Genomic DNA, 22,293 nt, shown 5'->3' on the forward strand with positions numbered 1-22,293 from the left:
TTTAAATTTATAAGACGTTATGATCAACGTATAAAAATTTATCAAAATTTAAGTTCAAATATTTATCTAAAAGAAATGAACAAAACACCTCTTTTTTATAGGAAATATACATATTTTTAAAGAATATGGCAAAGACCTCAAAATCTACAAAAAAATTCGAAAAAAAAACGGCTTCAAAAAGTCCTTGAACGAAGACGCGCAATTAAAAAGATAAGAAACAAATATAGGCCCAGCAAAAACAAAGATATTGGAGTTAATATTAAAGAAAATGAAATAATAGAACCAGAAGAAAATGAATTAGTTGATTGTTTTTCGAAGGAAGTTTCAGATAGTCTTTCAGAATTCATATCTGAAGAAAATGAAAATGATAATGTATCATTAAACGGCAATGATGATCATAAAGCACAACTTGAAGCTTTAAAAGAAGAAGATCCAGAATTTTATAAGTATCTTAAAGAAGAAGAAGCGGAATTGCTTGCGTTTGAAGATTCTGATATATCAGATACAAAGAAAATAGAGGATGACAATAAAAAAGATGATATAGATCGAAAAACGCTGACATTATCTGTTCTAAATAAGTGGGAGAAGAGTCTTGTTGAAGAAAAATCGGTAAAAGTTCTAAAAAAAGTGGTCGTAGCAGTTCATACAGCAATTCAATTTAACGAAAAAACGGTTTTTTCGACAAATTCACTTATAAGTGATTCAGAGGGTATTTATTCTTATTAATTCTTCACTTTTATACTTAGAATGTATAGTTTTTAATGCACTTATTATCTTAGCATTTAAACAGGTTCCTTCTATTTTATATGATTATTTTCAATCAAAAATTTCTATGCATAAGAAAGAGTATGTTTAATTAATATATTAGCATTTCTTAATATTTTTAGAAAGAGTCGGGACGAAAAAAAAGAAAAAGAGTTATCATTTATTTTTAGAACTCAATTTTCAAATATGTTACGTCTCTTACATGATTTAACTGATTCAAATACATTACATTTAATACTAGAAGGGGCAGAAAAACTTATACCATGTGCTCTTACACATAGAAAGTTCATGAAAAATTTGATAAAACTTTTAGCAAATCTATGGAGTACACAGTCTCATGATCAAATCAGAAATTCTATATATTCTATAATCGAAAAAACATTTTCTACAAATGATAAAAATTATATAGAATATGGCCTTAAAGTATATACATTTTATATCATTCTTATTTAACATTAGTCTAAATAGACATTTTATACGGCGCTTATTCAGCAATCATCCCATACAAATACCATTACATTACCTTTTATTTGTTCTATGAAAAATTTTGCATCAAAACTTTTTGGTGTTGACCAAGTCATTTCATATCAAGTTTCCTTTAAATGTATTCGCCAGTTAGCTATCTATTTACGTAATGCAATTATTAAACATGATAAGGCAAGTTTCATTTTCTTTATTACTTGTCTTAGACAATATAGGAGTCTTATAAAGAGGTTTATAGTTGGAAATATGTACATTCCATTGATTTTTGGTCTCTTGTTCTATCTAACTATTGTAATAAAATTGAAAAAAACACACATACATTAGTAATGCGAGATCTAATTTATCCGTTGGTTCAAGTAACCCTAGGAACAATTAAATTTGTATCTTTAGTTCAATTCTTTCCTTTGAAGTTTCATCTTATTCGAAGTTTAATTCGCATTTCTTATTATACAAAAGTTTATATTCCTTTGGCGCCCTATATTTTTGAAGTTTTAGAATCTAAGGAAATAAAGAATAAACCAAATCTCTCTACTGCAAAACCTATTGATTTTGAGTTATGTATACGCGTACCACAATCCTATCTTAAAGGGAAAGTTTATCAAGATGGATTAATTGAACAAATAATTGAATTATTGCAAGAAATCTATTCATTACAATGTAAATCAATATCGTTTCCAGAAATGGCAATGCCCATAATAATTCAGATAAAACGGTACATTAAACAATCAAAAAATTCCAAATTAAATAAGCTATTATCGATTTTTATAGAAAAACTTAAAGAGAATTCAGAATTTATCAATTCTCAAAGGAATTCTATAGAATTTTTAGCGGAAAACATAGATAAAATGAATGCCTTTTTAGAAGATTATGATTGGAATAAAACCCCTCTAGGAAAATATGTTTGTCAACAAAGAAAAATAAGACAAAGACTAAAAAAAGTTGAAGCAGAGTAACAGAAACAAAATCTATATCAGGCAATTATCTAGCGCATCAAAAAACTATATAGATATAAATGATTTTGATGATTATTCAAATTAACAAGTTAGATAATTTTACTGTTTTGGGGAAAGGGTCTTTAATAGATAAAATAATCATTTGCCGTTCTTGATGTATATAACCTTTTATAAATCCCTGAAAAAAGTTAATGTAAAAAAGAAAAACATAAATATTCCCACTTTATATATCATATTAGCCAAAAAACATTCTGTTTCTGCAATTTCGATATCCAATCCAGTATATTTTAAAGCAATATGAAATTGATTAACTGGTATTTTTGTAGATCTTTGATTCAAAATAAATCTGAAATAAAATAAATATTAGCTACTCAAATTATATATAAATCATACACACGACGAAAAAGATTCCTCATACACATATCACGAATCCTTTCAATGGCTAAATATATTCTTTTATTCATAAGTTCTTTTTCTCTTTCTATCAGTAATTGATCATATCCTTTTAAATTGCCTTTACGAATATACTCTATAAAAGGTTCATAAAAATCTTTTAAGTATAAAAACTTTGATAATAAGGCTTTAGATGGCATTTTCTGCGAGGTCAATAGAAGAGTTGGAATAAGATAAGTAAGTATCAACCTATACTCCTTCAGAATATTTTTTTTATAGAAAAAAATATAATACTTTAAATTTTTAGCTGACTTTCTTTCACAAAGTTCTAATGATGCCATTAGTTCCGCTTCTGCCTAAAAAATTACAATTTTAAAAGTTATTAGATAGATAAATAAAAATACCACTGCATATTCCTCATTTAAAAATGCAGATACACCAAGATAATATTTATATGTAACCACATGAGACTTAGGAAAACACTCAAGAGGAGGCATTTCTGATACTTCAATAGCTCTCAAAATATTCTTTGAGAGTGAAAATTTATTGATCTATTAATATTTTTAACATATAAATTATTTATTTTCTATAAAATACCTTAAAATAAATTTTAAAAAGAATTCCAATAATATAATATGTTCCCCATTTCCGAGATATTTCAATTGCTTCTCTAAATAGTAAGATCATACTTTTTTTTTCAAGTTTCATACCTATCTGTAATACAAATAGTAAAAGCCTTATTAATCATTCTTGCTGCTTCTTCTGATTTCTCCGCTTTTTCATTCCTTAATTTCAATAAAGAATCTGCCTAATAAAACCAGTGAAACAATCCACTAATCATACTTTATACTGCAAACTACCTTGCATGCTAAAATCTCAAGATCTCGACAAACTGCAAAAAGAACTGGAAGAACCCAAGCTTCCCATGACATTAACCCTTTCAAAACAGCTCTAAAATTTAATATCTATCTTTTAACTAGGAAAAATCCCTACTGAACCAATACAAGTTGCTCATTTGTTGCTTTAACTATATCTTGGTCTTTTCCTAAGGCTAAAGAGGTCTTCCAAAAGCAAAAAGCAACATCTACCCATGATTTATCAAATAATATACGCATAATCTCTTGCTTTGGGTCAATTGATTCCCCTGAAAATACTAATTCTTGGAGACTTTTAGGATCTTTTTTGATTGACAATAAATCGCCCAAAAATAGGCCATTTCTTTGAAATATTGCTTTATTTATGGAATACAAGATTCCAGTAAATGTTTTGTCCATAATAATGAACTTTTTTGAGTAAAAAATAAGCTTTTAATTGCTAAAAATATTATTAGAAATAACGATTTTTTTTTTAACGGTTAACCACCTTTTTTTTTGAAAAAAATCATTATTTTTACTTAAAAAAAAGGGAAAACACAAATATTCATAAAGAATATAAGACTCTTAAGGATATATTATAGGGATTTCACTTTTTTTTCCCATTTTTTTTGAGTAAATAGGGCGAAAATAAGACAAAATATATTTTGGAGAAAATTTTCTTGAAAAATAATATTTAAGGAATTTTTTTTGTACTTTTTTGTTTTTAAATAGATTCTTTTACTTTTACTTAAAGGAAGGGTTATTTTTTTTTCTCAAAAAAAGGCATTAAAATACATATTTAGGGGGAAAAATGGAAAATATTAGTTTTTTAAAAGAAAAGTAAAAATTAAACAGTTATTTAAAGTCAAAAAACCTTTAAATTGATCTAAAAATATATTTGGAATTGAATATTGTCTTTTTTTTGCGTTATAAATGGAGTTTGACTGGTCAAAATTAGATGAAGAATTTGCTCTTAAAATGAAAAATTTTCTTAATCAACAATTTGAAAAAATCTTTCTTCCGTCTTATTTGAGAAATATTAATGTTGAATCCTTCGATTTTGGAAGTATTGCTCCAGTAGTTGATATTGAAAATATAGAAGATCCATATCCACATTTTTACCAAGATACGGATACAAATCATAATGAATTAGGGGAGGAAATAGTAAAACACTGTCAAGACTTAAAAGAGGACGAGAAAGATGAACAAGATACAGATTTTTCTATTGATAATTCAGATGTTGCATCTACTACTTCACAACCACCTCCATATGCTGAAGCAGGATTTTCTCAATTTCAGATGCATGATCTTACAAATTTATTAACACATAATTTCCCTATTACATCATATAAATCGTTAAAATCAAATATTGGTACAAATTGTCTTCCTTTTTTTCAGTCAACGTTTTCTGGTTCATCGGGAAATATTGTCTCTGTATCAGGATTATCTACACCTCATTGGGTTGGAACTCATTTATTAAATAGTCATTATCAACTACCATGTAAAAATGAAGAAATTCTTCCACCAATTAATCAAAATATTCAAATAACATCCTCTTCAAATTTGTTACCGGTTATGACTCAAACTAAAAACAATCTTATAGAAGTTAAAAATAATAAGGGATCTCAAAATACGAATTTTAATGAAGATTTTCAAATAAGGTTTCGAATTGCATATGAAGGAGATATAAGAATAGAAATTACAGCAGAATTACATTTAAATTACCATTCAACGATGTTTATTACTCTTCCCGTCAAAATTACACTAACAGGACTATCATTTGAAGCAATCGCAATTTTAGCTTACATTAATAAACGTTTTCATTTTTGTTTTATTGATGAAGAACAAAAAGAGAAATTATTAAAAAACATCAAAATTGAATCAGAAATAGGAGATAAAAGTAAACAAATACTTAAAAATGTTGGGAAAATTGAAACATTTTTATTAGAACAATTTAGGAAAATTATAGAAAGAGAACTGGTTTTTCCAAGTTGGTTGACTATTGTTATATAGATTGTATAAAATTATATTTAAAATTTTGATGGCCAATTTTTAAATTCTGCTATAAGAGCAAGTCCTGAAATAATTATACCATAAACGACCATAATTAGAAATCCGACTATATTACTAACTTCAAGTGTATTTATTAATGAATTTACTAATCCTGTTATTATATTTGCCTATCATTGTATTTAGAAAAATGGATTAGAAAAGAAAAAACCTACTGCCAAAAAGACAATTAACCCGTGTTTATTGACAGAATGAAGCAATAATGGTACTGTATCCGTGTATTCTGCTGATAATCCATAAAAAATAAATTCGATAAGCATATTACACCCTATAGCACCACAACCACATGCTGATACTAAAGACACGTAAGGTAAATTAACCTAAAAGGATAAACATGATTCCTTTTTGAAAAATTTGCCTACCAATCTTCTTGACATAGGATATTTTCCGAAAAAAAGAAAATAGAAATATACAATAAAATAAAAAATAGAATACAAAAACATCTTTAACATCGTCTTATATTGATAAATAATTATTGATTTATCTTTTCTTGAGGCTAAACATCTATAAAATATATGTTCACCAATATGTATCCCAGATAAATATATAGTTAAATAGCCTTTTTAAATTAATTCTTTATAAATTATTTAATTTAAAAAAACCTATAAATGAAAATAAACCTTCTTTATTCGCAGAAATTAAATTAGTTCTCGGAGCATTTAAAACATATGTAAGAATATGCTGCGTTCGTGTCAACAATTCATTACAGATTGACAACAATGCTATAATAACAAGATATGACTTTAAATATTGACACAAAAATTGTAAAAAAAACGAGAGATAAAGAAAGAAATCCTAATGTGAAGAAAAAATTCCAATGAACACCATACTCAGTAACATGTTCCTAGGTCCATAAACATTACTTTTAACAATATAATAAAATACATACAGGATAATTGGTTGCTTTAGTAATCAATATTCTAATGAAGCCAATAACAAAAAACATATACGATTGTTTGAAACATAAAATTAGCTTTTTAAAAAAAGAAACAGTTTCCTTTGAATAATTCTTTTTTATACTCTTAATTGCTACAACACCAGATGAAAAAACAAAAAATCCTACTCCAAGATCCATCTATATAATATTAAACCAAAAAAAGACAAATTTTCAAAAAAATCACACCAATGAAATTCCCCATGTCTCTACCTTTGCAAATCTTCGCGGAAATATTCTAAAATCTACTGCAAGGATTGATAGACATGTAATTAACATAACCGCTGCACGATGAATTGTAATATATGATTTTAATTCACCATTATTAACAATATTATTCTTATTTAAAGGATTTTTAGGCCTTCTTTTCTCTTTTTTAGTTAGATTTTCTTCTCTTTTGAAGGCTTTAGGACAACGCCATAAAAAAGGTATAGGAATCAATAGTATTAATGCTAAAAAAAACAAATGTGATGAGAAAATCGTAACAAAGAGCAAAGGAATCATATAATAAATCCCAAATTCAATTAAAAATGTGGAAATTCCATAAGTTTCATTAGTACCTCGAGATCTAAGAGCTGCTGAAAAAACATGCATAAACTTATTGATTTCTAGACATAAAATATATAATTAGACACTTACTACGATAATTGACATATGCAAAAAAATCTCCGTCATAGATTGTCCTGTATGACCGCTCATAAAGCTTTCTTTTTGTAATTTATAACTAGATTTCATATCTTTTTGAAAAATAAAATAGGATTTCATATTTATAAATATTTCAATAAATATATATCTATAAATATCAAAAAATCCTTTAGATTATATATCCAAAAAACATAGGTATATATGCAAATCCCTTGACCTATACTACTCATATACTTTACATTAAATTGTATATATCAACTTTTATATACCAAGTATATATCTTATATTAGCCTTCTGTTCCTAAAAATATATCTTATATGAATCTTTTCTATATTTTCCTGATTTCTTTTGATTTTTAACCGCTTATAAACCTTTGCTATAAACTCTATGCTTTGTACTCTTTCATATAAGTTTTTATGCTAAAATAATTCAATAATATACTTTTAATATGATAAACAATTCATTATTGTTTTATATGCTAAATATATGCGTATTATATGCGTCTTGTATGCGTAATATATGCACTATGTATTTTTACGATGAACACTTTAGAGGTAAATTTTTGATTTTTTAATTCATCTAATTGATTTGTTCTAGAAGGTTTGCTTATATGAAACATCTGCTGAAAGAAACGTTTGGGAATCATTATCTGATATCTATTCCATTATACGAACACTGGAGTTTCTTGAGAAAGCATATTTACGGGATATTATTTCATCTGATGAGTAAGTTAAAATTCTAAAGCTTAGAAATTGTTTAATATTATAGATATACACCAACATGTTTACGATTGTTAGCACAATATAAAACAATTCTTAAGTCACCTTCAGTTGCAAATGCGTTTGAATCGTTAGAAACATTCTGTGCTGTGTATGAGGTATGAGATTATAAAATTAAATAAAATAAATACAAGTATAAGAGATGAAGGGGAAATATTAAGATTATGTTAAATATATTTGATATATATATGATAAATGAAGTTTTATATGGAGATATATATGTCAATTTAAGAAGATTATATAAATATATAAGTAATTCTATTATATCAAATGTTTAATGCTTGATTTGTTTGAAATTTTTTTTTATGGGGTTTATATGTTTTTTCTAAGATTTTTTTAGATTTCTTGTTTTCATGCAATATATCGTCTAAATGTTGGTGTTCCTGTAACAATAGAACATGTTACTAAGACATCATCTCTCCCAGAATCCGGAGTATCTGCTAAACAGGTTGCAGAAGCAGTTCAGGTTTGAATAACATGTTTTTTATTTAATAAAATTTAGTAATGTCAGAATTTTATAACATTTATGGATGCTTTGCGGCTAAAATATACAGCAAAGGATCAATTACATCCTCTTTTATCTGAACTTATGGTATCTTTAAATGCAGTAACTCATGAAACGTTTGAAGGGCGTGGAATAATTCTACATTGGTTGATTTTACTTAATAATATGTCGGCATCAGAAGAAATCACAGAAAAACAGAGCCGGCAAATGCTTTTTGATATAGAAGGCGTATATAATGAATTTTATAAAAGCCTTTCTATGTAAAAAATAGGCATAAATGCAAAGTCTAGATCAAATGGATTTTATTGATGTGATTCTATCTAGAATGAGCAATAGAAGAACAGCTAATACTCTGATTATTGTTACTAGAATAAATTAATAGGCTGAAATAATCGTGAAATAGGGCCCCAAAACAAATTTTACTAGAGCCTGTATAAAAAAAATTACACAACAGATTATTTAAGATAATTTACGAAAACAACGAAGTAAATGCTAATTATATTGGAATAAGGATGCAAAGTATACATTTCGTCTTAATGTTCTGTTTCAACTTTCTTATTTAAAGACATAACATCTTTAGATTCATTAATTTAGAATTATGTGCTTATTAGTGGTTGCACTATTGATTTGATTAAAAGCAAAACTTCGAGAAGTGTTTGAAACAGTGCAAACCTTTGCAAGCCTTAATATCATCTAATTGTCATTGTTTTTGTCATCTCTTGTAAACCACTTTTATTTCCAGAAAGACCAGCCATTTGATCTATCGAAACTTTTTTTGTACTTTCAAACACCCTCCAAAATTTAAGGTTTTCATCACTTGCAGCTGTTGCAAGTACCTGACCATCTGGATTCAGACAACTATGCAGCACTCGACTTTCATGCGCAGGAATATCGATTGCTTTAGTCAAAGATGGAAATTGCCAAATAGATAAATGATTATCCGGAAATCCATGCGAAGAAACAAGTTCACGATACACAGGTGACCATCGAACAGATGTAACTTGTGACCCCGTATCAACTGAATGTGTTCTAGCTCCAGTTGTTGCATTCCAAAAGTGAATAATACGATCTTGAGATCCACCACCTGTACATAAAAGATTCAATTGCCATGGACACCATGATAAAGCCTAATAATATGATTAAATGCTTACAATTCTATTACAACTTACTTTAACAGCTGCAATATGGTTAGTTTTCGTAAATTTCGGAACAGATGATCTAGAGTCCCAAATATTTACTAGATTATCGTTTCCTCCGCTTGCAAGTTGAGATCCATCATATCTCCATTCAAGACCACATACTTCTGATCCGTGGCCTTTCCATTCACTAACCTTATGCTGTGCAATTCTTACATCATGATTCCAAATACTACCATCTCGGCATCCACTGCTTAAAATATGCTTATCCCAAGCTAAAACACCAACACGCGCTTCATGTCCAGACATAGTTCTCATTTTAGAGGACGTTTCAATGTCCCATATTTGTACATCTCCATCACCCAATCCGATTGATATGTAACATCCATCAGCAGACCATTTTATACCAGAAACATATGTGTTTTGTTTGGCCTCCATTAAACACGAAACAGAGCCACTATCCGCATCCCATACATAAACATTTCTTTCAAGACCAATGGCAACTTTATTAAGATTACTCCAGTCAAGTAAATTAAGATAATAATCATCAATCAACCCGGGCGCATCCAAAACACGTTCAGGAGCAGTAACAATACGTCGACGAAACTGAGATGATAATGCAGCAGGTTTAAGAGGCCGATTATATTGTGAACGAAGGTCAATTGGTCGACTAGTTTCAGGTGCACTTGGTTTAAAAGCAAGAATGCGTGTATTTAATGCAAGACCACATGCTTCTGCAACTGAAGCTGTATATGCTATAGTTTCAGAAGGATTAGATGTCCCATTATAAGTATCCTGTGCACCTGTTTTACTTTCAATAACAGGATAAATTATTTTCGAGGTTGCACTAGATGGTTGATTGGTACGTTGAGGAATAAAACGATCACATTGTAGCCGAAAAGACGCCCTTTTTGTAGTCTTCTGAGGGCTAGAAGATGGCCCTGTCCCAACAAGTGTCCAATCCGATGTAACAACATCAAGTCGAAGAGGTGTTTGACGATAGATAGATGATTTAGGCGAATAAACTCGTTTCACTGAATGTAAATGAGAAATAATCGCTGCTGTCTGGCGAGGAGTTAAAGGAGATTTCTGACCTTTTAAACCTGATGTTGGTGTACTGCAAATAGGATTCTTGTCTAAATGTTTCATAGGTGTTGAAAGCATTTTTCCATAAAAAAATCAAAAAAAAATCAAAAAAAAAATCAAAAAAGTGTCCAGCACAAATTAAATAAAAATAAACGACGTCCAGCGTCTAAATTAACAATAAATACTCAATAAAATAAGCTTAAATAGCTTTAAATTTCTTAAAAAAAGTATCGATATTTTTTTGAAAATAATGTTTGTTTATTTTCTAGGTTTCCAGGGCAACAAAAGGATAAGTTAATATAGAGTAATAGAAAAAATTAGAAATATTATGAAATTATGGTAAATATGAATGTTATTTGGAGTTATTTTGGATTTTTCTAAGGTTATTTTAGATTTAATAAAATATTAGATTTTACATATAAGGTTATAGGTTAATCTATATGGTAGCAGTATGGGGTTAGGTCTAAATTTGAGGGTTAAAATTATTGAAATTTGAGATTAAAATGTAGAAAAAATATTGAAGATTAAGATGCAGGAATGGTTTATGATGTTTAATTGATTCTAAACTGAAAATTTTTGCATAATTTTTGCAAGAATATGAAGTGCAAAAACGCTACCAATAAATCCTAAACTAAGCACCAAAACAAGAACAGGATCACTTTTATTATTAAAAAAACGTCTATATTGTTAGAAAAACTTACATAGCTAATCCAGGAGTATCATCAGTATATAATCGAAGCATTGTTGAGCTTGAACCACCTGCACCAGCTGCTCGAGTACTATTTGGACGCTGAGATGAATGTCCTTGAGACATACGGTGGCTATATATGTGAAAATAGGCCTTAAATTAATATATGTTTAGTCCTACCGTACTTGAACTTTAACATTTTGAAACATATTAGATGGAGCAGGTGAAGAAGACTATAATTTAATTAGTTTGTAGGGAAAAAAAATGTAATCAATCAATGTCGAAAAGAAAAGATAATGGAATATTTTTCTTAAAAATCGAAGTAACTCATTTATTTCTATTAAAAATTGAAATGAGTTAAAATTAAAAAAAAAAATATTTTCGAATATATAGAGTAGTTTTCTATATATTCTAAGTCGAGTTATTTTAGATGCGTTATTCCCTATCTTATGTCTTTTCGACTATGCTGAGTAATAATTAATTAATTATAACTTACCATGATTTAAATGAGATTCTCGTTTAACTATGAAAATCATCTTACTAGGTTAATGATGTCACGTGACTTATCTAGTATAAGAAAGTCTCAATATACGTAGTCTTTCTTCTTGTTTTAAATAAATGAAATGACAATGAAATTTAAATTTGAATAGATAGAATTGTCTTTATTTTCTATTTTTTTCAGGATGAAATTTGAAGTTGATTTGCTCTTTATGATACATATGCTGATAATTGAAAAAAATCTAAAGCGTAGATAAAAATAGATATATGGTCGAGCAAGATTAACATGATGTATCCAGCATTTTCTTTTTTTTGAAAAAATAATTAAGATTCATGTAAACCTAAGTCAAGAACTGTTGTTACATCAGGTACAGTTGTCAGATCTTCTAAAAAAGGTATTAAATCAAGTAATTCAGTATCATGTGAGTCATTAAACCTATACTATTGTAAATAATATAAGAATTGGAAATATGCGAACTTACCAACTAGAAATAGGTACTGCATGTGTCGGATGAAATACATAACTTGCAGGAGAATTGTCAATAATTAAAACATTTTTTAACTCACGTCCAAGTTGTGACAAATTCTTTCAATAGAAGTTTGTATATATATTTATATTTAAAAAGATATAATCATACCTTAACGTAATTCCCTTGGTGATTAAAACATGATTCTCGAAATAATCGATGTTTAACAACGTGATGGATATCAAGCATATCTAATACAGGGTCTGCATACTTTAGATAATTAGTTGTCATTGTTTGTCTTTGGATAATCATACTTTAGAAAGAGATGCTGTGAAAACTACAATTTCAAAAAGTTCTCCCATTCGCTTCATAAAAGAATCTACACCAGGACGTTTAATGACATAAACATTGTGATATGTAGAGTCGATTTTTACAGGGATAATAAAATCTGCCTGATGAATAACCTTTTTTTTAGTAAAAGGTTGAAATACTAATTTTAAATTCATACTTTAAATGAAGAATGAACAAGTGTTTCGTCCAAATCTAAAACAAGACACTTTTTCCCCTTATCTGCTTCAAGAACAGGGCCTAAAAGCCATTTCTTATATTTTATGTCAATTAAGAACTCAATTTTTGATATTTTGGCTTACTGAATGAACACTAGGTCCAAGTGAATCTGTTATTGAATGAGATAGATCTGCATTATCTGATGTATCAAGAAATAGTGGTTTTTTAATTGAATAATTAATTTCCGCCTCTCGAGTTCCATAGTTCCCTAATAAAATATCCATTTTTTCTTCATCTATACTGATTGAATTTCTATTCGTTAAAACTTTAGATATATCTAATTGATTTTCTAAAAATGCATTTTTCGTGTCATTCTCTTCTTCCAATTCTAAATCCAATGTATTCACTTCCTTATTCTTTTTATTCCCTTGTTTTTCTATATCCAAAAAATGCTCAGATGGTACAACACAACACACAAATAAGTGTAGAAACATCCGTGACAATCTATTTCTACTAAATCTCAATCTTGATTTCTTTTTTTTCTCCTTATATGTTAATCCTCTAGAAAACTGTTCAATAGACTCTGTAGACATGCTTCTTGGAGGAATTTTTTTGGAGAATTGGTGGTTCTTCGTCTTGAGACTCTGTCATGATAATTGCATGTAAATTTATGCTTTTTTTTTTAAAAAAAAAGTATTTTATAGTTTTCTATTTATTCTAAATATTTCTTGGAATTTAAAATGGATTTTTAATCTTTTTAAGACTTTTATAAGCTTTTTCCTTATACTTTCTGTATCTGTTAGTACGATAATGTTTAAAGAAAATACTAGAGAAATATAAAAAAACTATTAAAAAATATCTCTTTAATAAATAATTTCTTTTATTTTTTTAATGTAAATTTAGACTTTTTTGAAGCTGAATGAATTAAAATATTCAATATTAATATTAAATTTCAATACTATATTTTTTATAAACATTTTAAAGTATTTTTATAAATTTTTTACAGATTTTACTTTAAAAATATATACATTTATTATATTTCTATTAATTATTTTTTATTTTATTTATCCTTTATTTATAGGGGTAGATACTACATACTTATTAAAAGAAATCTATTTTACAAATATTCAATTTTCTTTATTTTTTTCCTCATAAATAATCCATTTTTTTAACAATATAATTCATGATTAGTTAAAGTTTGGAATTTATTTTTTATTCAAATTTATAATTTTTATACTTTTATTAAATATTTATTTTAAGATTTTTTTATCAAGCTTTTACACTAATTTTTTTAAAATATCTCTTATTCAAATGATAAACGTTAGTTTTATTTGAAAAATAATAGATTTTTTTTATTTGTTTTATTATATTTTTATAAACTTATGGCAAACGAAGAGGAAGAAATACAAGGAGATGGATGGAACTTGGATGATTATCCAAATGATATTGAGGTATATAATAATTATTAATGTATTTTTTAGTAAAAAATATTAGTCACTTGATTTGATTCATTTAAAATTAAAAGAAATTGTTTCTCTTCATCTTGAACGATTTATTAAACTTAAAGTATTTGATTAATTTTTTATAGAATTTTTTAATATTTAATCAGATACTATGTTTAAGACAAAATCAAATTGATACGTTTCCTCATCCTTCAAATCTTCCGATAAATTTGGTAGAATTGGATCTTTACGATAATAATATTTCATATATTCCAGAATATGTTGTATTCCCAGAGTTGCAGACTCTGGACTTGAGTTTTAACTGTGTTAAACATATTCAACATCTTGAAGAATGTAATAAGCTTAAAAATTTGTACTTTGTACAAAATAAAATATCAAAAATTACAGGTTTAGATAAATTAGAGACACTAGTTAACCTTGAATTGGGCGCAAATCGTATACGAGTAGTGTTAAAAAAAGTTTTAAGATATTGATTAAGATATTTGTTTAGACAATTGAGAATCTTGAAAATCTGGTTCATTTGGAAGAATTATGGCTTGGTAAAAATAAAATTACTGAACTTAAGGTATAAATAGTGATAATTAACTCAAGAAATGTAAATGATATTAGGGTTTAAAAACACTTCAAAATCTTCGTATTCTTAGTTTACAATCAAATCGATTGACATCACTTAACGGTTTGGAAGCATTAGGTGATGTATTAGAAGAACTATATGTTTCTCATAATGGAATCGTATCGATTGAAGGACTTCATGTTCTTAAACGGCTTCGAGTTTTGGATATTTCAAATAATAAAATTGAAAAATTGGAATATATTAATCAAAATACAGAACTGCAGGAACTGTGGGCAAGTTACAATCAATTATCTGATTTTGAAAACATTGAAAAAGAGTGTAAAAGTATGAAAAAGTTGGTTACAATTTATCTAGAAGGGAATCCTTTACAAAAAACGAATGGACCTACATATAGGAATAAAATAAAATTGATTCTTCCTTGGATAAAACAGGTCATTTTAGCTACTTTTTAAAATAATATATTAATGTACATGATTAGATTGATGCTACATGTGTACAAATTTAAATTTTATTTTATTTCCAAAAAAATTATTGATTAACAATTGAATGTATTTTTGCATGACTTCTTTTCGATGACTTTTCACAATATTTAAGTAACATTTTTTCGGCTAAACAGGCTAAAATACTTGTACACATCATAGCACAGATAACTAAATTACTTTTTTTAAATGCATCTTTTCCACGCATTCCTTTATACAGTGTATATGTTGTAAAAATAGATCCCATATTTCCTAAACCAGAAAGAAGGGCTGATGATGCGGCAATATTTATATTTGATTGTGATGTGAAAATATGAGCACCTATATTATTTTTAATATTTTTCTAGTTTTAAAAATAATTCATACACCATGCCATACAGATGGGAACACTAGGGCCTATTCCAAATGCACTGGTTAACAGTCCTATGTACTGAATCCATGTATTCGATGAAAATGTTAAAATAAGCATACCGATAATAACAGTGATACAACAAAAGATAAAGGATATAATTCGAGATTTATAATAGTTAGAAATATTTATTATAGCTATAGCACCAGTTAGATTAGCCTATTTTCTATCAATTTGAATCTAATGTTCATGAAAAAATATTACAATCCAAATAATTCCATATAATAAACTAATTTTAAGATCTGATATATTACTGTCAATAGATTGAATAATAACACTTCCATAAATCTGAATAGCAACACCAACTCCAATAGATCCAAAATACATAATAATTAAAAGCCATATTTTCGGATTAATAAATACAAACATGAATTTACTAAAAGACCATGGTTCTTTTATAGATAATCTAGACAAAAGAAATTCTTTTTCATGTGGTGCAAAAAAAAGGTGTTAGTGTAGTTTTTTTAATTTTTTTATATATTTTTACAATTGGTGATGAAGATTGCAGTTCTTCTTTAGTGATAGGTGTTTCCGTTAATAGTGGTGGTAATAACCATATAGTAATGATACCAGCTATTATTGAAAAAATTCCATAGATTAAAAACATCCTTATTTAATTTTTAAAAGTAGAAAAAAATAAAATGAGGTAATTATACCATTTATATCCTTGAAGGTTAGCGATCCCATTCATTTTTTGAAGCCCTATACTGAAAAAACCAACTGACATAGTTGATATCTGTGCTGCAGTAAAATACCATAAAATACGCTTTTGTATCATGTGTGAAGGATAATATAATGTTAGATAATAAGCCATTCCAGGCCATATTCCAGCTTCTATCATCCCTAATAAAAATCGAAATATATAAAATCCAGACGAATTTGTAATATAAATATGTAAAATACAAGTAATTCCAATAAATATTACTGTTTCAGATAACCAAAATCGTGGTGTAATATATATTACTAATAAAATATTAACTGGTTGAATAATATATTAACCAGGTTATCTTTACTAATCAAATTACTAGGAACTTCAAAAACAACATAGCCTATATAAAAAAGAGAAAGACCTATACTCACTTCACGTGAGGAAAGATTAATAAGTTGTTGAAGAGAATCTCCTTGTGAAAAATTCATAGTAAGTGATACACTAATAATAGATTTAGCTGAAAATGCAAAAAAATAGAGTAACCAGAGACACGGAATCATACAAAAATCCAGCCTCCTTGATAAATATAGTAAATTGAACATTCATATATGGTTTAATTTACCTATATATATGCTTTATAGTGCGTGCGTCAATTTCTGTCACTGAATTTTGCCTTTCTTCATTTATTTCAGCAACTAAAGTATCTATGCACATATGGATATCAAATACTGACATGTATGCGCTTGATTACCCTGTTGATTAAATTTCGCTAGATCCTCTTTCTTTTCAACATTGGTATAATTATCTGTCAAAACCTCATTATATGTTACTGAACCCGTTTGATCTGTCATTTTGGCCTGTTTAGATGAGACTTCATATTGATCTGGTACTTTTTTCTTAAACAAAAATGAAAATAGCATATTAAAATTTATTAAAGATAAAAGCTAGTTAAAAAAAAGAAAATATAAATAGGATGGAACTAAAATTTCCCGTCTGATGATATATTTCAAAAATTTAGAGAGTCTTAACAGTATGATTTTTTTTTATTAAATCTTTTTATTGAGAGCGGCGGCGTAGAAAAAGATAGATTATACGCATATAGCAGGTATATAATCTAGTAAATTTATATTTTTAGATATATAGAGGGTATTAACACATTTTAATATTTTAGGAATGTTTTTAAAGGTTTTATGAGACTTTTACTCGAGATAAATGAGATTAAATGAGAAAAAATATAGAATTAGTCTGTATAAAGGTACTTTAATAACACCAAAGGCATATTTATAGTTTCTTTTCTCAAAATGAAGGAAAAGATTACTTAAAATGTTAATAAAAGGATAACACGGATATACATTTATAATATATATAAATTATGTTAAGAGGATTGAGCAGATTTTGAGGGTTACAGATTTTAATTTATGAAGTATTTATATATGAGATACAATTGTTAATGAGTATTTTGTTTATTTTCTGCGTAAATATTGTATTATTTTTGGAAACAGCAAATTAAATATGAGATCTTTCAAATAGGGGTGTTTCAAAGATGCAGAAAATTAAATATAATATTTTTCTAAAAAACTGGTTTTTCCTTTTATGTTATTTGTGATATATTGGATTAGTTAACGGGTTGTTTTTTAGAAAAATATAAATTATTTCTAAATATCTTTCTATTTTAAAAATGATGAAAGAAGAATATGATAATATCACATTAAGTGAGTTAAAGGTGAGTATATTGTAACAAGAAGTATGGTATTTGATAGTATAAAATTAGAACATGTGCCGAGCTTTATGTCTTCCTATTAAGGGAAAAAAGGCAGCATTAATAAAGGTAATTTATTGGATTTTATATATTAAATAAAACTGTACGATCAATTCTCCAGTTTTGCTAATAAAAAAAGAGAATAAAAGCTAAAAAGGCTGAAAATTCTAATGAAGAGGACATAGAATCAGTAAAACCTGTAAAAGAATCTTTAAAGGTTGAAAAAGAACAATTAGGTAAAGCAAATTGTTTTAATATTATTCATTTAAATCTAAAAAAATGAAGATGTGGCAAATAATACAACTTTAGAGATAGAAAATATTCATAGAGCTTCAAAAATAACTTTAGTGAAAGAAAAGTTAGAAAATGTTCCTAAAGATTTTAAAAAAAAGACGAATACTGATTCTAAATTCTTGTCAAAGACGTCTATAATTGATAAAATAAATAGATATGATACGCCATATGTTAAACCAGTTATTTCTAAAAAATTAAAAAAAGTTAAAATAAAATTTATTAAGAAAATGGATGCTATTGTTAAAGATACTCAGGAATCTGTCTTGACTCAACAAATAATGCACACAGTTCATGATTCTGATATTTTAGCTCTAAGTATTGGGAAACCTCCTCCGCTTGCTCTTCGTGGTAAAATAAATATATATTCCCCCATATTTGCTCGCCTTGCTTTTTCTTTACCGTCTTCTGAGAGGTACGGGTTTCTTTGTACTTTAGCACTTGTTTCCAAACTTTGGAATTTTTCTGTTAAATTTGCATGGTATCACCTTATATTATTGGAATTCCCTGGAAAACGTACTGAAACATGGATATCTTCTCTTGATCCTACTATACAGACTTTTCGTTTATGGTATATTCATAGACAAAAAGAAAAACAACATGTTCTGGAACTTTTTAAGAAAAGCTGGATAGAAAGATTATTTAGGATATATGGACAAACATTTTCATATAATTTTCCAACTTCTCAAAAGGAATTATGGTTTTTCGGCATTTGCTACGGTTTATTATCTGATCCTGATGAAAGAGGTCAATGGGAAGTTTCTCTTCGTTTTTGGATCTCTCATTTTATTTTAAGATTAATGAGTGGAGAGTCTTGGGAATCTTGGCCTATATTTTTTAGTCAAATGCATGATAATATAATTATTGATGCGAAAAGGATTGGGAATAGCGACATTTGGAGAATTGAATGTTCTGGTAACAAGGCATGGTATATTTCTGGTCAATCCGGGTAATTATAAAGTGTTTTTAATTTTTAATAATAGAAATTAGTGAAGCAATTGGTTGGGATTTTTCTTCGGGCTTTCGTTCTGTAATCAATATGGAAAATATTACATGGAAAGACTTGCGTTTTGATTGGAAAAAATATATTTCTACAATTATTAATGAATCATTTCCCTCTGAATTGTTTGACCGTATTTTTTTCCATGGAGATTCTAGTTTATATCCTCACGGCATTCATAAAAGTATAAAAGATCCTTTACGGTTTTCCTTAGCAAAAAGATTTGTTTTATCGCATGTGATTAGTTATGGTATATCTGGATCATACGAATCTCGCCCATTTTCTTATTGTTCAAATTCAAAATTTATTCTTGATTTAGAAAAAACTTATTCTGTTGAAAGCGTTCGTTTATCTGGTGAAACAGCTGTTTACAATCAGGTTTTATGCCAAGGCCTTTCTTATATTCAAACTACTGAAGTAGGAATGTTTGTTCTTGATGAAATTGGTCTAGAAGTAGGTGATGATGTTTGCGGTGTTCGTGATATTTGGGCACTTCTTTTAGGATGTAATACATGGGGCAATGCACATGATTCTATCACCGCTGAAAAGATGATCCTCACTTTATTTCAAACCTGAAAGTTTCTATTAAGACTTTTCATTAAATTTCTTTATAAATTTAAATATAATTAAACTTTGATATATTTTTATACATTAACTTATACATAATTATATATTTCTTATAAAAAATTATTTAAACTAATTTTCTTTAAAGACTTTTCTAGTAATTTATATAACACTGTTTATATACTGATATATTAAATATCTTTATAAACTTTTAATCATATACGAAATTCAGCTTTAAATAATTTAAATATTAAATATTAAATCTTGATATAAAACTTTTTATTATTAAAATTTTAGGGTTTTTAATATCTACACTTTATAGTTAGTTAATTTAAAAGGGTTTTTTGTGTGTTTAACACTGTAATTTAGATTCTAATGAATTATGACAAACATGAGTTTGTTTCAGCAATTAAAAAGTTTATTAACGTTGAGGAAATTCAAAATATTCTTATACCTTATCTTAAGAGCTTATCAATTGATATTTTGGTTAGATTAGAACCTCAGGATCCTTTAAAAGTTTTAGATCCTGAAACCTATAGTATTGGATACCTTTATATTCTGTATATAAGGATTTTTTGTCTATGTATCTATCTAAGATATTAAATAGACTTGCAAGAGTACAAATATCAAAATTAGAATCAATATGGGAGGATTGTGTCACATTTTTAAATGTTTTTAATATTTCTTTAGTATCTACTTTAACTCCTGATGAATGTAGGTTTATATTATTTATATTTTTTTAATATTTATTAGTTAAGAAGATTTTGAAATGGATTTGCGATAATGCAAATACTATTGATGAGGTGAATAATATAAATTTATACATTTTTTTAATAAATTTATTTTAGTCATTTCTTGTTATAGACGTTTTGAAATCAACGCTTGAAAGATATCCAGATTTTGCAATTTCATTAACACCTGTTCGTACTATTTTTGTCAAACAATGTTTTATTACAAAAGCATATGAAAAAGCTCGGTTTATTTTGGATATAGATGTAGAGATTTTTGATAAGAATGTATTTTTCCTTTAAATATTATGAGTTTTTTACATTTTTTAGAATGGAATTACTTATATTGATCATTTGTTATATCATTTTTACGGTGCACTTTTATATATCAAATTAAAACTTTTTGACAGGGCATTACAGTTTCTAAGGATTGTTTGTTAGCTTTTGTTTTTATTCATAGATTTAATAAATTAAAGATTATATCTGCACCTACACGTAATACATCAGTTATTCAGGTTAATGCATATAAAAAATTTGTTATATTAAGTCTTATTGTAAATGGAAAAGTATACAATTTTTTGAAATACATTTTTTTATATTGATAAAATTCTTTAGATGGAACCAATTCCTTATATTACTGATTCTATTGCTACAAAAACATATAAAGTTTTCGGAAAAGTATATAATGAATTTTCTCAAGCTTATGAACGTCAAGATCATCAAGAAATAAAGGATATATATCTTAAGTATAGATCTGTTTTTATTGAGGTTTATAATTTTGCCCTAAATTTAGTAATTATAAATTAAACAGTCTAGGATAAAAATAATAAGCTTATAAAGTATGCAATTAATTCACTTTCCTACCATGAAATATATAGATTTAAAGAAATTTACACATCTATTTCTATTATTGATATTAATAGAAAAATTGGTCCTTGGGATGATATTCTTTTAGATTCACAAGATTCTTACAATTTGACTGAAAAATTTATTTCAAATATGGTTGGTCTAATTCATCCTAATTATCTAACTATTAATTATTTTTTTAAGATTCAAAATGGAAAATTAAATGCTATTATTACTGATTACAACTCACAGAGAGTTGTTAATTTTATTAATACAGTTTATGATAAACAAATTCAAAAAGAAACTTTACTCAAACAAGCAAAAGACATATCGATATTAATAACTAAACTATCTAATTTAAATTGTTCATCTGATCTTAATGATATGTATTTGGCCGTTCAATCTTCTCTTTCAAGTCAACATACATTTTACAATAATCAAATAAATTCTCTTGATGATTTTCCCAATATTCCCGATAATTTTTAACTAGATATTTCAACTATATTTTATGGAAAGATGGACATTTTTCTCCAACTTTTTTTATAAATTTCTTGATACTTTTCTTACCTTAATTGGTTACTATAGCAACAGTGTTTATATTTTGATTTTAACGATAGATCGAAAATTTATAAGACGATATTTTTTTTTTAAAAAAATGCAAGAAATATCATGTTTTATCAGGGATTATAGGTCATTTTACTTATAAATATTTATTTATTTATGAATATATTTCTATTATTATAGTTGAATTGGTTTTTGGAAAAATTT

The 22,293-nt window shown here is 27.0% G+C and overlaps 12 protein-coding genes across 12 annotated transcripts; 6 read left to right on the forward strand and 6 right to left on the reverse strand.

The window, feature by feature from the left end:
• Positions 1-125: 125 nt before the first annotated feature.
• PNEG_00785 (hypothetical protein) lies at positions 126-2,201 on the forward strand (the record flags this gene model as incomplete). Its single annotated transcript, XM_007874498.1, has 6 exons — positions 126-180; positions 266-709; positions 756-846; positions 888-1,188; positions 1,234-1,426; positions 1,477-2,201. 6 exons carry the CDS (start codon positions 126-128, stop codon positions 2,199-2,201), a joined length of 1,809 nt encoding a protein of 602 aa, XP_007872689.1.
• Positions 2,202-2,277: 76 nt separating this feature from the next.
• On the reverse strand, positions 2,278-3,525 carry PNEG_00786 (hypothetical protein; the record flags this gene model as incomplete). Its single annotated transcript, XM_007874499.1, has 7 exons — positions 3,305-3,525; positions 3,192-3,264; positions 2,999-3,145; positions 2,889-2,950; positions 2,595-2,843; positions 2,424-2,547; positions 2,278-2,379 (listed from the first exon to the last, which is right to left on the reverse strand). Exons 1-7 carry the CDS (start codon positions 3,340-3,342, stop codon positions 2,278-2,280), a joined length of 795 nt encoding a protein of 264 aa, XP_007872690.1. The 5' UTR covers positions 3,343-3,525.
• An 811-nt stretch (positions 3,526-4,336) lies between these two features.
• PNEG_00787 (hypothetical protein) lies at positions 4,337-5,461 on the forward strand (the record flags this gene model as incomplete). Its single annotated transcript, XM_007874500.1, has 1 exon — positions 4,337-5,461. Exon 1 carries the CDS (start codon positions 4,382-4,384, stop codon positions 5,459-5,461), a length of 1,080 nt encoding a protein of 359 aa, XP_007872691.1. The 5' UTR covers positions 4,337-4,381.
• Positions 5,462-5,478: 17 nt separating this feature from the next.
• On the reverse strand, positions 5,479-7,217 carry PNEG_00788 (hypothetical protein; the record flags this gene model as incomplete). The annotated part of the gene is made up of 8 exons (XM_007874501.1): positions 5,479-5,628; positions 5,674-5,838; positions 5,881-6,077; positions 6,121-6,259; positions 6,294-6,362; positions 6,408-6,593; positions 6,642-7,049; positions 7,092-7,217. 8 exons carry the CDS (start codon positions 7,215-7,217, stop codon positions 5,479-5,481), a joined length of 1,440 nt encoding a protein of 479 aa, XP_007872692.1.
• A 377-nt stretch (positions 7,218-7,594) lies between these two features.
• Positions 7,595-8,645, forward strand: PNEG_00789 (hypothetical protein; the record flags this gene model as incomplete). The annotated part of the gene is made up of 5 exons (XM_007874502.1): positions 7,595-7,651; positions 7,695-7,822; positions 7,866-7,974; positions 8,217-8,342; positions 8,388-8,645. The coding sequence occupies 5 exons, from the start codon at positions 7,595-7,597 to the stop codon at positions 8,643-8,645; spliced, it is 678 nt and encodes a 225-aa protein (XP_007872693.1).
• Positions 8,646-8,982: 337 nt separating this feature from the next.
• Positions 8,983-10,810, reverse strand: PNEG_00790 (hypothetical protein). The gene is made up of 2 exons (XM_007874503.1): positions 9,551-10,810; positions 8,983-9,508 (listed from the first exon to the last, which is right to left on the reverse strand). Exons 1-2 carry the CDS (start codon positions 10,679-10,681, stop codon positions 9,071-9,073), a joined length of 1,569 nt encoding a protein of 522 aa, XP_007872694.1. The 5' UTR covers positions 10,682-10,810; the 3' UTR covers positions 8,983-9,070.
• A 354-nt stretch (positions 10,811-11,164) lies between these two features.
• On the reverse strand, positions 11,165-11,524 carry PNEG_00791 (hypothetical protein; the record flags this gene model as incomplete). Its single annotated transcript, XM_019757729.1, has 3 exons — positions 11,472-11,524; positions 11,305-11,424; positions 11,165-11,261 (listed from the first exon to the last, which is right to left on the reverse strand). Exons 1-3 carry the CDS (start codon positions 11,498-11,500, stop codon positions 11,165-11,167), a joined length of 246 nt encoding a protein of 81 aa, XP_019613317.1. The 5' UTR covers positions 11,501-11,524.
• A 561-nt stretch (positions 11,525-12,085) lies between these two features.
• PNEG_00792 (hypothetical protein) lies at positions 12,086-13,356 on the reverse strand (the record flags this gene model as incomplete). Its single annotated transcript, XM_007874505.1, has 6 exons — positions 12,086-12,225; positions 12,272-12,375; positions 12,428-12,526; positions 12,571-12,720; positions 12,765-12,857; positions 12,907-13,356. 6 exons carry the CDS (start codon positions 13,354-13,356, stop codon positions 12,114-12,116), a joined length of 1,008 nt encoding a protein of 335 aa, XP_007872696.1. The 3' UTR covers positions 12,086-12,113.
• Positions 13,357-14,145: 789 nt separating this feature from the next.
• Positions 14,146-15,849, forward strand: PNEG_00793 (hypothetical protein; the record flags this gene model as incomplete). Its single annotated transcript, XM_007874506.1, has 6 exons — positions 14,146-14,214; positions 14,258-14,329; positions 14,373-14,669; positions 14,717-14,791; positions 14,836-15,231; positions 15,279-15,849. 6 exons carry the CDS (start codon positions 14,146-14,148, stop codon positions 15,303-15,305), a joined length of 936 nt encoding a protein of 311 aa, XP_007872697.1. The 3' UTR covers positions 15,306-15,849.
• PNEG_04261 (hypothetical protein) lies at positions 15,220-17,072 on the reverse strand (the record flags this gene model as incomplete). Its single annotated transcript, XM_019757784.1, has 7 exons — positions 15,220-15,600; positions 15,646-15,847; positions 15,893-15,976; positions 16,176-16,296; positions 16,345-16,651; positions 16,702-16,913; positions 16,960-17,072. The coding sequence occupies 7 exons, from the start codon at positions 17,070-17,072 to the stop codon at positions 15,329-15,331; spliced, it is 1,311 nt and encodes a 436-aa protein (XP_019613407.1). The 3' UTR covers positions 15,220-15,328.
• A 957-nt stretch (positions 17,073-18,029) lies between these two features.
• PNEG_00796 (hypothetical protein) lies at positions 18,030-19,963 on the forward strand (the record flags this gene model as incomplete). The annotated part of the gene is made up of 4 exons (XM_007874510.1): positions 18,030-18,060; positions 18,109-18,332; positions 18,382-19,336; positions 19,378-19,963. The coding sequence occupies exons 3-4, from the start codon at positions 18,618-18,620 to the stop codon at positions 19,961-19,963; spliced, it is 1,305 nt and encodes a 434-aa protein (XP_007872701.1). The 5' UTR covers positions 18,030-18,060; positions 18,109-18,332; positions 18,382-18,617.
• Positions 19,964-20,326: 363 nt separating this feature from the next.
• Positions 20,327-22,011, forward strand: PNEG_00797 (hypothetical protein; the record flags this gene model as incomplete). The annotated part of the gene is made up of 9 exons (XM_007874511.1): positions 20,327-20,511; positions 20,559-20,665; positions 20,705-20,754; positions 20,800-20,967; positions 21,010-21,111; positions 21,156-21,245; positions 21,295-21,447; positions 21,496-21,681; positions 21,730-22,011. The coding sequence occupies 9 exons, from the start codon at positions 20,327-20,329 to the stop codon at positions 22,009-22,011; spliced, it is 1,323 nt and encodes a 440-aa protein (XP_007872702.1).
• Between the last annotated feature and the right edge of the window lie 282 nt (positions 22,012-22,293).

The sequence above is a fragment of the Pneumocystis murina genome (assembly GCF_000349005.2).
Source record: "Pneumocystis murina B123 chromosome Unknown supercont1.2, whole genome shotgun sequence".
Lineage (NCBI taxonomy): Eukaryota > Fungi > Ascomycota > Pneumocystomycetes > Pneumocystales > Pneumocystaceae > Pneumocystis > Pneumocystis murina.

Excerpts from the sequence above, each read along its gene's own strand:
- PNEG_00790 (XM_007874503.1), bottom strand. The coding sequence starts at position 10,681 with ATGCTTTCAACACCTATGAAACATTTAGACAAGAATCCTATTTGCAGT. Across the intron at positions 9,509-9,550 it reads ACCATATTGCAGCTGTTAAA|GCTTTATCATGGTGTCCATG; the intron begins GTAAGTTGTAAT and ends TCATATTATTAG.